Below are 13,165 nucleotides of genomic sequence, written 5' to 3' on the forward strand. Positions count from 1 at the left end.
CTGCATTATGTGCTGTTATATCTTCTTGCTACTTTGGGGTGTTGTGAATAGCCATTTTAATTGGTTATTACTTACCTTACTACCATCTAGATAGTAATTAGCCATTGCCCTAAGAGTCAGCAAAGGTGATGATGCAGATGCTGGCTTTTATTGGGGCAGGTGTTTGCAGCATACAATCACTGTATTGTGTAGCTTAAAGATAGTAACATGTATTTTGATTTTCTGATACAGTAAGTAATCCTGGGTGACATAAATCAGCTTGATGTCAAGGTTTAAGTACTTTAGAGCCACAGAGGAGGAAATTCTGCCGAGCACTAACCCCCATTACTGTGCCAAGTTCCCTGGAGAAGCAAATACAGCACTCTCAAACCCTCATTACTCAAGATCTTCAGGGTGGATGAAAATGGATTTCATTAGAAAGAAAATACTATTTTTACTCTTCTTTACTTGAATACTTTTCCTTAAGAGAGTATTTATGTGTGTTTAGGTGCATCATTGTATTTTGGCCAGTGCTCGCGTTCTTTATTTAGTGACTGTTGAAGTGCTTCCTCAGGGAGTTGTGTTTGAAAGCTGGAAAGTAAGTATTTTGATTCAAAAGATTTTAAAACTACTCTATTAGGTAAATCTAATTTTTTATTTTTATTTTTGTAGAGATAGGGGTCTCCCTATGTTGCCCAGTCTGGTCCTAGGTTCAAGTAGTCCTCCTGCCCTGATGTCCCAAAGTGGTAGGATTACAGGTGTGAGCCACCACGACCAGCCTAGTACCATTTTTTTTAGCACTCTTTCGTAATGTTGGCTTTGGGGAGCTGAAGCTGTTAGGAGTAAGTGGTCCTCTGCTTTTCCCTTTTCCCTTTTACCTCTTGCTGGATCCTGAGGGGACCCGGGGTGCATTCTCTAGAAGGTTGGAGAGCTTAGCTGTCTGCAGTTGGTGTTTTTGGCACACACCCAGGGCAGAGAAAACAGTGGAATAGGGAGTGGACCACATGTGTTTCTTGGTTATGGAACCTGAGGGCTGGAGTGGGCTTGCCCCAGGCCAAATTGCAGATTGCCTGGCTGTGGGTGAGTGGGGCTCTTGGAAAAGGGATGGAGTGGGTTTTAGGACTTGACTATGCCTACAGCATGAAACCCCAGCTTCCAAAGCATGTCCATAATGCAGCTCATGACCCATATTGATCAGGACTCATGTTCAGGCTTTCTCTTGGTACATCGTTTTAATGGCTTTTGAAGAATCAATTGATAAAAAACCCACAGACTTTTAACTGGGTGAGTTTCTCAGGAAGGAAATATAAAAAATTGCAGTTATAGATTAGGGACCTAAATATTTGAGTGAATTGTGCAGATCCACTTTTAAGTGTAGTATAGGAAAACTTTTCATCTACTTTTTTAGGTTCAGTTTATGTGAGTCTGAATTAAATGACAAAAGACATTACGGGAGAAAAGGCAAGCAAACTTCATGATATTGATATTTTTATGTGCCACGTAGGGGTAAAGGGAAGGAGACTTCACCGAAGAGAAAAAACTCAAGAAGAGTTAGACCTGAAGGCTTATATTACAATTTTAACAAAGGGTGAGAAATTGTGAAATGACCTGTCAAAGGAAAAGGGAGTTTAGGGTTTTTTGACTGTTCATTTATAGGCCCTTTTAGAGTGGAGTTTTGATTTTTTAAAATTGCTTTCTTGTTCAATCACAGTGGTTCTCTACATCTTTCTTTCTTTTCTTTTTTTTGAGACGGAATCTCACTCTGTCCCATAGGCTGGAGTGCAGTGGTGTGATCTCCACTCATTGCAACCTCTGCCTCCTGGGTTTAAGCGATTCTCTTGCTTCAGCCTCCTGAGTAGCTGGGATTACAGACGCTCGCCACCACGCACGGCTAATTTTTGTATTTTTAGTAGAGACAGGGTTTCACCATGTTCGTCAGGCTGGTCTCCAACTCCTGAACTTGTGATCTGCCCGCCTCGGCCTCCCAAAGTGCAGGGATTACAGGTGTGAGCCACCGCGCCTGGCCCGGTTTTCCACATTTTTTTCTCCATACCATTCCTATGTGCCACACTTCTGTTGTTGTGTGTGTGTGTATGTATGTGTGTGTGTGTGTGGAGACAGGGTCTCTGTTGCCCAGGCTGGAGTGCAGTGGTGTGATCTCAGCTCACTGCAACCTCCCCCTCCTGAGTTCAAGTGATTCTCCTGCCTTAGCATCCTGAGTAGCTGGGATTACAGGCACCCGCCACCATACCTGGCTAATTTTTGTATTATTAGTAGAGACGGGGTTTCACAGTGTTGGCCAGGCTGGTTTCAAACTCCTGACCTCAAGCGATCCTCCTGCCCTTTGCCTCCCAAAGTGCTGGGATTACAGGGGTGAGCCACCATGCCCAGCTTAACACCACATCGCACATATTGTGATTCCCAATGAGGAGGAGGTTGGCATGTATTTTCTGAGAGGGTGGATGGGGTAGGTAGGTGATGGACTACCATACTTTTTCTGACTTGAAAAAGCTCCCTTTCCTCTTTCGGATTCATTGAACTGACGGACCAGTGCCCTAAAGATGTCAGGTTGATCAGTAATTTTAATTTGGAAAAGCTTTTTGTATTTGTTTAGAGAGCTGCCCTGTGTGAATGTAACCATGAGATCATCTGTATAAGTTCATTGGCCATTCTGTCTCAGTCCAGTGCCTTCTTACCTAAATGCAGCCTTTCTCATACTTGAGGGTAGTGCTAGAATTCTGTTTTCATCAGCTACCTGGGAGGAGTTGGCCAGGTGCGCTGGGTCTTTGTACAAACTGACTTCTTATTTTGGCTGGATTTGGTTGTATTTGTCCTGAAGGGAGTTGAGGTGAAGTGGAGGGGAGATAGTATTGGATTTGGAATTAGAAGCTCCATTCCCACAACATGACCTTGGGGAAGTTGCTGCTTAACCTTTCTTGGCTTTAGTTTCTTAATGTGAAAGGGAGGGGTCTGGATCAAAATTGTATAATGTCTGTGGTGCCTTCCTGTTCCATCTGTGGGGTTGGAGATGACTGGAGGAGACATTTGCATTCCCATTACCCCATTTGTTTTGTTTCTTTCGGCTTTTAGGGTTATTTTAGTATAATTTGCCCAAGAAGCATAATCATGCCCAGTGCAGTGTAAATATTCACACATCCAGGCACAACCCCACCCCCAACATGTACGCATAAAATATGAATCTGTCTGTAGTGAAGATGCACAGTACAGTGTTCGTTGCTGTGGATTTTTTTCTGCAGTGCTTGCTGCCAGTCAGCTAAATACTCCTGGAGTAGTTATAGTAATAATGTCACAGGAATATAGAAAGAAACCTGGCACCTTTGGGAGACCTACTGATATGTGACTTCTCCACCCTTCCCCCTCCTTTTTTAACCTGGTCTGTTAATGATTGTACCTAATTATGTATCTTTGGTCTTTTTACTGTTTACAATTCAAATGCTACTTAAAGCCTTTTGTTTGCTTTTGTTTGCTGTGAATCCTGGGCTGCCATCTGAAGCACAACTTGATGATTGTGTATTATCATCTTGGGTTAAGTGCTGTCTCATTGCTTTGCAGGCTGCCTGCTGTTTCCCGGGGAGATCATGAAACGAGGTCGCCTTCCCAGCAGCAGTGAGGATTCTGACGACAATGGCAGTAAGTCCTGCTTTGTTGTTCTTGGAGCCTACCAGGGTTTGGGTCAGGGTAAAAACATGATTTTTTAATGTAATGCTTTAAATAGCTGAGGCCCTTTGCATATCAGGCAGGTCAGAGAAAGCCAAAGCCTGGAGAAACATACCTGAGTGTGATACTGCAGGTCTGTAACCAGATCTTGCTGGGTAAGGTTGACTGCAAGCAAGCATTCCTGAGGCTTCCTATTTGTTATCCTGGGAGGAATAATCCAGTTCTAAGGGTCACTAGTGTGTCTGGTTTTCCTAAACATCATTTATGGTACTTCGCAGTTGCGCTTTATGAAAGGGGAACTTAATCAAAGCCAGGTAATCATTAACTGGTTCAACTCAATACAAGGGGAGGTTGAAGATTGCCTAGTGTGATGTGAAAATTATTAAGTACAGGTTCTAATAGGTCGAAAGTCCTTGCTCTTCACTTGGTTTTAATGTGACTGTATTTAATACTACTACTGTCTGTATCTCAGCTCTCTGGCAACTTCATATTTTCACAGTGCAGCTGAGAACCAGAAGTTAGTTGGCTTCCAGGCAGTCACAATAAATATCACACAGTGTCTGTGTATTGAGAAGCTAACAGACTACTCAGAGAAGAGCTCCCCGCAGATAACAGGGAAATTTTGTACCTAGCACAGTGTCTGAGCTCTAGCCTGTTAGCTTCTGTTTTACATTACAGATTAAACCCAGTGCACCTTGAAAGAATGCTTGTGTGATGGGAAAGGAGCTGGGCCTGCTTTCAAGGAACTCTGCTTTAGACATATGTAAGAACAGCTCTGATGGGAAAGTCATCAGGGCAGTAATAGAGATGTCTTTTTGATGCACTGTGGAAACAGATGCAGATACAGATTCAGAGGAGGCGAGGGCAGGGAATCCTGTAGAGGAGATGAAGGTTGTATGGATCCTTAAGGGTGAAATACTTTTTAGGCAAATAGGGTTATTTTCAGTTTTCTGTGCTCCAAGTTTTCAGCAAATTAAAAGCTGCACATTAGAAAGCAAGGCTTTGCTTTCTAGGTGCCACTCTGTTCAGAAGGGGGGACCAGGAACGTGAAAAACAGAATTCAGAGTGGTATTTCAGTTGGTGTGCTTGGCACAGCCATGGGGCTATTGGGGAGGAGAACTGGCCGTTACGGGAGAGCGTCAAGTGTGAAGGGCTTGCGATGAGGAGCTCTAAGGAATTGAGAGTTTTAGGACTGACTGCTGATGTTGGCAGCAGGAGAGAAGTGAACTAGTTGAGAGAGGGTGTAGGGTCTCCAGAGGGAAAGACCTTTCCTCTTACTTCAGAGAAAGGTATTGAAGGTCTGTTTCCAAGTGCAGGCAGGTAAAGCCACCCGTCCAAGCCTTTGGGATTGGGATGCCCCCTTCCGAACTTCTGAGGCGCTTGTCATTTCATAACCCTCCCTACCTGTTTTCTGATGTTTACAGTTTTAGGCATTTTACTCCTTGAGGCAAAAAAATGCTTTGAAATTTCTTCTCTGCCCCTGTGTGGCGCCTATCAGAGTGTCTTCGTGAGTTATAAGTACTCCATAAATGCTGTTTGCTTGAGTACATAATTTTGTCCTGCATTAATTAAAAAAAAAAAAAGTCTTGCCTGGCCCGGTGGCTCATGCCTGTAATCCCAGCACTTTGGGAGGCCGAGGCGGGCGGATCACAAGGTCAAGAGATCAAGACCATCCTGGCCAACATGGTGAAACCCCGTCTCTACTAAAAATTAGCTGGGCGTGATGCTGCACACCTGAAGTCCCAGCTGCTCTGGAGGCTGAGGCAGGAGAATCACTTGAACCCAGGAGGCGGAGGTTGCAGTGAGCCGAGATCGCAGCCCCTGTACTCCAGCCTGGCGACAGAGCGAGACTCCGTCTCAAAAAAATCTTGCTTTTAGAGTCAGAATTAGTCAGAAGACTGCTTGATGAATTACCTCCACATAAAGATAATGCCCAATAAAAGCTTGAGAGCCCTCTTTAAATATTTTTCTCCGTGTTGAGCATCAGGTGTGTGCTCACTCTGTCTGCTCTTGTCACTGCCTGCCTCTCTTACTCCTTGGGAGAGCTGGGTTAGAAAACTTTCTCCTGGATGTTCTCTCAGATTTAGAGCCTTCTCTTTTCTGGACCAGCATCGTCCCATAGGATGAGAATGTCCTAATATAGTGCAACTGAGGAGCTGAATTTTAAACCTTTGCTAATTTTAATGAATTAAAAAATTTGAAGACACATGTGGCTAATGTCTACTGTGTTGGACAGTGTAGTTTTGGACCCTGGCTTAGTTTAGTCCCTCTCAGTTGTCCGGAGGCTCCTAGTAGCCTAGAAGGCCCCATATTAGTCAGCTTAGGATGCTACAGAAAAGTACCACAGCCTGAGTAGTTTAAAGCAACAGAAATTTGTTTTCTTGCAGTTCTGGAGACTAGAAGTCCAAGGTGCTGGCAGGTGTGGTGTCTTCTGAGGCCTCTTGTGGTTTGTAGATGGCCTTCTTCTCACTGTGTTCTTACTTGGCCTTTCTTCTGCACAGACATCCCTGGTGTGCCTTGGTGTGACTAAATTGGATTACGGCCCACCCTAATAGCCTAGCCTCATTTTAACTCAGTCACCCCTTTCAGGGCCCTGTCTCCAAATTATAGTCATATTCTGAGATTGGAGGTTAGGGCTTCAAAGTACGCATTTGGGGATGAGGGGTACAATTCAGCCCATAAAAGCCCTAGAAGACCAAATATTTCTTTTTTCTTTTTTTTTAGACAGAGTTTTTGCTCTGTCGCCCAGGATGGAGTGCAGTGGCACGATCTTGGCACACTGCAAGCTCTGCCTCCTGGGTTCATGCCATTCTGCTGCCTCAGCCTCCGAGGGACTGGGACTACAGGCGCCTGCCACCACACCCGGCGACTTTTTTGTATTTTTTAGTAGAGACAGGGTTTCACCATCTTAGCCAGGATGGTCTTGATCTCCTGACCTCGAGATCCTCTTGCCTTGGCCTCCCAAAGTGCTGGGATTACAGGCGTGAGCCACCGCGCCCGGCCAAATATTTCATCTAAAATATATATGTTCAGGACGGATACGGTGGCTCATGACTGTAATCCTGACACTTAGGGAGGCTGAGCTGGGAGGATTGCTTGAGCCCAGGAATTGGAGACCAGCCTGGGCAACAAAGCAAGAACCCATCTCTGTTAAAAAAAAAAAAACATTCCACCTAGAATTCTGGTTAGAAATGAAGGAGGAGAAGAGTGTCCACAGTCCCAACCAAAAGTGTGTCTGTCAGGTCACAAGTCTGTACTGGCCTCCGTCAAGAAGCTGGGAGTGGAGAACTAAGGTAAATATAGGTTACCAAAGGGTTAGCCTAGGCTTAAACATGGAAATCTGGTGGTGAAGGAGAGGAATGATAGTTGCTAATAGAAGGTTGGTCGTCCTTTTGTCATACAGCTGGTTCAATATAAAGTATATGTTGATGCTTTATGGCCATGCTGTCTGTCCATGCTCAATGATTTGATAAGGTGGATGATGGTAGTGGTAAACACAGAGTTCTCATTAAGAACCTCTGGAATGCCAGGCTTATAAAAAGATGCACATGCTCATTTCCATGGAACACACCCCTTTCCATCCCGTCTGAAGGCAGCCGGTTCACAGTGTAGGCCTTTGCCACCAACCCACTCATTTGCATTGGAGCCTTCCTTTTGTATATAACTGGGTGGCCTGCGTCGGGGGGCATGCCTTCTGTCCCTGCATTCAGGTCCACAAAATGAGCCCTACCTGGGTTAACTACCCATACCCTGCCTGCCTTCAGCTGGGCCTGTGCATTTGGAAAGTTCTGCTTACAAGAAGGACAGGGTCTATGCAGTGGCCACACCTCAACCTCTCCAGCCTGCAGGTCTGACAGAATTTTGGCAGCACTTCCCAGCCCAGTGCAGACCATGTCCAAGTGAAGGAGAGGCAGCTGCAGACGTCAGCATGGGGCTGCAGCATCAGCCACAGCCATGGCTGGGACTTGCTGGCCTCTGGTCTGGAGCCCTTTGCCTTGTTTTCTGGCCTGTTCCAGAGGAATACCGGTGTGGTATTTACAGTTGGGGATGGACAGGCATTTTCTGTGCCAAGTGCAAGCCCTTATACAACTGCAGTCATAGTTGAAGGCTTTCTCCAGGTCCCCTGGAGGTCCAGCCCTGCAGTTGGATGGAGTAATGTTGGGGTATTTGCAGGCAGCGTCTGAAGTTGCTGGGCTTCTGGGACTGCGTGGCTCAGCCAGTCTCTGAAGTTACACTTTGCGCCAGAGTGTGGCCAGGGTAAACAAGTCCTTAATTTTCTGCTTTCCAGCCCAGGATCCTGTCGTTAGGGATTTGGCAAATGTGGGAATGGGGTCTACTAACTACTTTAAGTACAGTTGACCCTTGAACAGCTCCCCCCACCCTGCGAATCAGAATTCTTTGTATAACATTTGGCTCCCAAAAACTTAACTACTAATAGCCTACTGTTGACCAGAAGCCTTACTAATAACATAAATAAATAAACATATTTTATATGTCATATGTATTATATACTGTATTTTTACAATAAGGTAAGCTAGAGAGAATATTAAGAACATCATAAAGAAGAGAAAAAATATATATGTGTGTATATATATATAAAATATACTATTCAGTGAGTAAAAGTAGATCGTCATAAAAGTCTTCATCCTCGTCTTCATGTTGAGTAGGTAGAAGAGGAGAAGGAGGAAGAGAAGGCATTGGTCTTGCTGTCTTAGGGGTGGCAGAAAGAAAATTCTCACGTAAGTGAACTGGGCAGTTAAAACCTGTGTTGTTCAAGAATCAACTATATTTCTAAAACCTAAAGGACATTTCATTTTATCTTCAGAAAACTTGTGGAGGCTAATTAAGACATCAGGTATCCTTGTTTTTATCAGGAATTATATATTGTTGGTTATCTCAGGCCAATAGTAGCTAGCTCTGATCAACACTGGTTTTTTTTTTTTTTGAGATGGAGTCTCGCTCTGTTGCCCAGGCTGGAGTACAGTGGCGTGATCTCAGCTCACTGCAACCTCCATCTCCCAGGTTCAAGTGATTTTCCTGCATCAGCCTCCTGAGTATGATCAGCATCTTTATATATATGTAGCAAATGGTGTTTTTGTTGGTTTTGGTTGTTTTTAAATTTGGTGTCTCTCAAAAGTCCAAAGGGAGATTGATCTCATTCCTTCCTTCACACAGAAGGATAGCAGTATGCTGATACTGTTAAGATTTTCCTAACGTTGTAGAGCAGGGCTTCTTGTTCTTGTCTGACTTCCTTTAAGTTTCAGAGATTTGTTGACTTTCTATGGGAAGAAGGCCTGGAACCAGGCTCCGTGTGGGCCCTCTCTGGTCTCCCTGCTTCTACACCTGGGCTAGGGTGAAGTGCTCTGTCTCCCCACCTATCAGAGCCAGGCTCTGCCCCATCACTTGTGATAAGGAATGGGCAGAAAGGAAGCCAACTGAAATTTAAAATTAGTAATTTTCCCACTGACTTGTACTTGGACCTCAGCAGAAATGGTGGGTGAGTGTCAAATGTTTGTGTGTCAGTTGGTTGAAGGCCTAAGTATATTTAAGTATGTTGAAACATTTATGGGCCAGTTCTTTGAATGTATGTATGACGCCTTTGTTTGTTGGAAGTAGAAGTGAGTTGGGCTGTAGAGCTGGGCTATGTTGGGGTAAAAAACTATGGTAGTTATGGGGTCAGCCCCTGATCTAAATGACAGTTATATCAGATGCTTGTCCTCTATCATGCAGCTAAAGCAAATAAACAGTAACTGGATTAAGTTTATCTAATTTGAGATGAGAGTTAACACAGCCTTGCTTTACTCAATACAAGGCTAGCTTGGCTTTTAAGTAACTCGTAGGTACATTTGTCGGGTCTGTGTGCCCTTGATGTGACACCAAACTGCTGGACTCGATACTTGCCAGTTTTAAGCATCTTACTTTGTTAAGCTGGTTTAACACCCCTAAAGACAGATACCAGCATATTATTTAGTGGCCAGAGCAGTGACTGAGACAGGAGGACTTCCATTTGATCAGTGGCAAGGTTCTTTCATAGTTTGCATTTTGTAGTGCAGCGAACACGAAGACTGCCATTCATTCTAATTTCTGAACCTTTCGTGCATGGCACAACATGAGAAGCTTACCACACACTAGCTACTAAATGTGGAAGGTGTGTGCAATATGTGTTAGATTTACTCTTGAGGTTTTCCTTATTTTAGATCTAGGGCAAGACAACATGGCTATTTTTAATATTTCAAAGGGAAGTGAGTGTTGGAGATGTCTGTATAATAGGAGTGGAAAGAACGTTAGGCCCAGGCAGGGTCCATGTTCATGGTGCTACGATCTATGAGCCTTTTATAACTTTATATTAACCCAAAGGATTCTGTTTTAATGGAAGTTGGGGGTATTAAAACAAGACAAAATGTTTTCCCCACTCAGTCTTTCCCGTGTTTAACATGAGGTAATGTAACATAGAATTGTTCTTAACCGAACAGTATGTGTCAAGAATTTTAAGTCATTTAAATTTGTCAGTAAAGTGAACTTAACTTTAGGTAATAATTTTACCTTGTGAATGGCAGTAAAATACTTTTAGACATTATTAGCAGATTTTTAGAGTTCCCAACTCCTTTACTGAAAGCGAAAAAAAAAAAAATTTTACTTGTCATATGCTTAAATTAGTTTGTCATTAAATATCAGCACTCTGGAAACAAACAAAATGCAAACCAACCCAGTGTAATCTTACGCAGGTTTTAACAATAGCAAACACACTGTTTTTAATGTTTTGCTGTAGCATAAATCACTGACTCCTGGTCTTTTTAGTATTTAAAATACTCTAATTTCTGGTTTAACCCCACTGTCCTACCCCTAGTATTTTCCAGAAGGTGTTTATAAATTTTGTTTTAATTAAAAGGGAGTGTTAATTATTTTGGTTTTAATAATATTCTGGTAGCTTCCTGACTGCCTGGGAGTGTCTGAGGAGAGCCTGGCTGTAGAGCGGTGTTGGTGTAGCAATGTCAAGACACTCCCTTTGAGTCTTTAGCCTGTGGCCTTCCATGAATGTTTCTGTAGATGTAGGTGCATTCCAAGCAGGAAACAGTGGCTCCACAAATCTATCTTTAAATGTATTATTGCTTTATTTTCCTTGAGCTCAAAAGCGTATCTTCTATTAGGTGAAACAGGAGTAAATTCTTAGTGCCTACCACCTTGAGTTCATGGGTTACAGTGATGGTTAGAGCATGATTGATTGTCCTCAACAATGACTCTTAAAAAAAATTATCTACTTTTCAGAGAAATATTGAGAATCTGCTGTGTGCACAGCACTGACTGATTTAGCTATGCTCTATGTTGTAAATTCTGTTGTCTTATACCAGTGGCTCTTGATAGATTAACTTTTTGATACAATAAGAAAATGAGAAGGAATAGATCACCAGTGCTCCTGGACATGGAAGGCAGAGCAGTTCCCTTGGGTTCACAACCCCCCCCTCTTTGGTTCATCAGCAAAGTCTAGGTTTTATACAGACCACTTGTGTAAAGTAAAATAAAATTTTTTTCTCCTTACTGTTAATGGATGGTATCTCAGTGATAAATGTTTAATAGTTTTATTGAGAAATAATTGACCTACAGTGAGCCTCTGAGCCTCGTATATTTAAATTGTGTACTTTGATACGTTTTGACATGTTTACACCCATGAAATCATTGAAATCAAGATAATCCTTCCCTCCCACTTTTCTCTAGTCTTCCATTGATCTACTTTCTGTCACTGTAGGTTAGTTTGCATTTCTAGAGTTGTATGTAAATAGAATAATACAGTATGGACTCTTGTTTTTGGTCTGGCTTCTTTCACTCAGGAGAATTACTTCAGCATTCATTCATGTTTGCATGTATCAGTAGCTCATTCCTTTTTATTACTGCTGGGTGGTGTTCCACTGTATGGATATATACATATACATATACCAGAGTTTTTTCATTCACAGTCTGTTGGTGGATGTTTAGGTTGTTTCTGATTTTTGGCTTTTCTAAATAAGCTGCTAAGATCATTCCTTATGCCAGTGATAATTTAAATTTAGTTTCTTTATCAGTTTTTCCCTATCTGCAAAGTGCGTTTAATAGGATTAATTTTGCTTTTCCTCCTCCTATATTGTATCAACACTAGGTAAAGTAAGAGAAAAGGAACAGACTATTTTGGGTGGACTAGAGTTTCTCTTGGTTATTACTATTGGATACCAAGTATGTAGCATCTTTGTATCTCTGTTTTTACAAGCAAATGTGGCATAGACAGCAGTTTTCAGGATTTATAAAAGCAGTCCTAGGAAAAGCTTTCAAATGAGTGTCATTATTTGGGTTGTGTTCTATGCCAGCAAAGCTGCAAGCTTCCTGGGAACCTTGGAAACTACTTGGGAGGGATCCTGACAGATCCTCAAGACACAAGAGGGTCAGAAAACCTGAGAGTGAACAAATTTGTTGTTTCTGCTTTAACTCTGAAAGTATTTGACTCTGGAGACCCTCTTCTCCCAAGTTCATGTTAATTTTTAAAGTATAGCAATGAAGTGATTATCTAAATTTCTGGCTTTGTTCCTTATCATTTATAACCTTTTCCATAGTAATTCAAAGCAGAGGAGGATCATCCCTTTTTGTTCTGCTTTTCTTTCCTTCCCCAAACCTTCTGGGAATTCCATCCAGACACTGCGTGTGCTTTTCCTCCTCTCTTCTTTCAGGCTGTGGACCAGCTGGAGGATGGCCTCCAGGACAAGAGGGAGAAAGAGAGGCCTCTTTATAGACCCTAGGAGCCACCCAGCCACCTTCATCTCCAGGTTCCTAACTTGGCATCTGTCCTCCTTTTTTCCAGTAATGACCAGATTTAGAACTTCTGCAGGTTGGGCTCACCCCAGTGTGCCCAGAATATTTCTTTCGGTGTGGGAGTGAAATATTCTTGTTCATTTAGAGTCTAAAGAGGTACACTTAGTATTTATTTAAAGAATAATTTTCTAAAACATTTACTGAAATGCCATGGGGCCACCAGCGGGAGGTCCAGTTCTGCTGATTCTGCTAGCGGAACAGCAGTCAGTCAGTTGACCTAGCATTGAGCCTCAGAACTGGTGCTCAAGGGTAGTGCCGACGTTGTCCCTTTCAGGGAAGCGTGGCAATCCCATTTGGTCTTGGTCATTGCAAATCTGATGATAGGCTTATGTGCAGAATCTATTTCTTAAAGTCCCCAAGGTTTTAAGGGTGCTTTGATTCTCTGTTCCTGTCTCTGGAATCTGTAGAGATAAGAGCTTCCTGTCTGAGTGACAAATGATTTCACTGGAAGAATGGCAGCTAACCTTAACCTTTGGCTTTTATTTTTCTGGAGTTTGTTAATTTCTGGAAAATGGTACAGTATGTATTCAGAATTGGGGTGATGATTATTAAAAATAGGAGGTGGGCCGGGCGCGGTGGCTCAAGCCTGTAATCCCCAGCACTTTGGGAGGCCGAGACGGGCGGATCACGAGGTCAGGAGATCGAGACCATCCTGGCTAACACGGTGAAACCA

At 42.9% G+C, this 13,165-nt stretch overlaps 1 protein-coding gene across 2 annotated transcripts in view; it reads left to right on the top strand.

Moving 5' to 3' along the window:
- JADE1 (jade family PHD finger 1) overlaps positions 1-13,165 on the top strand; it is a 67,077-nt gene that overhangs the window by 18,209 nt on the left and 35,703 nt on the right. For both annotated transcript variants that reach the window (XR_001880886.1, XM_017849123.1), the window contains exon 2: positions 3,553-3,630. Coding sequence is in view for 1 of the 2 variants with exons in the window: in XM_017849123.1 (XP_017704612.1) it covers positions 3,579-3,630 (52 nt within the window). In the remaining variant the exon portion in view is untranslated. The remainder of the gene's footprint in view (positions 1-3,552; positions 3,631-13,165) is intronic.

Source organism: Rhinopithecus bieti, unplaced genomic scaffold (genome assembly GCF_001698545.2).
Source record: "Rhinopithecus bieti isolate Rb0 unplaced genomic scaffold, ASM169854v2 scaffold_32092, whole genome shotgun sequence".
NCBI lineage: Eukaryota > Metazoa > Chordata > Mammalia > Primates > Cercopithecidae > Rhinopithecus > Rhinopithecus bieti.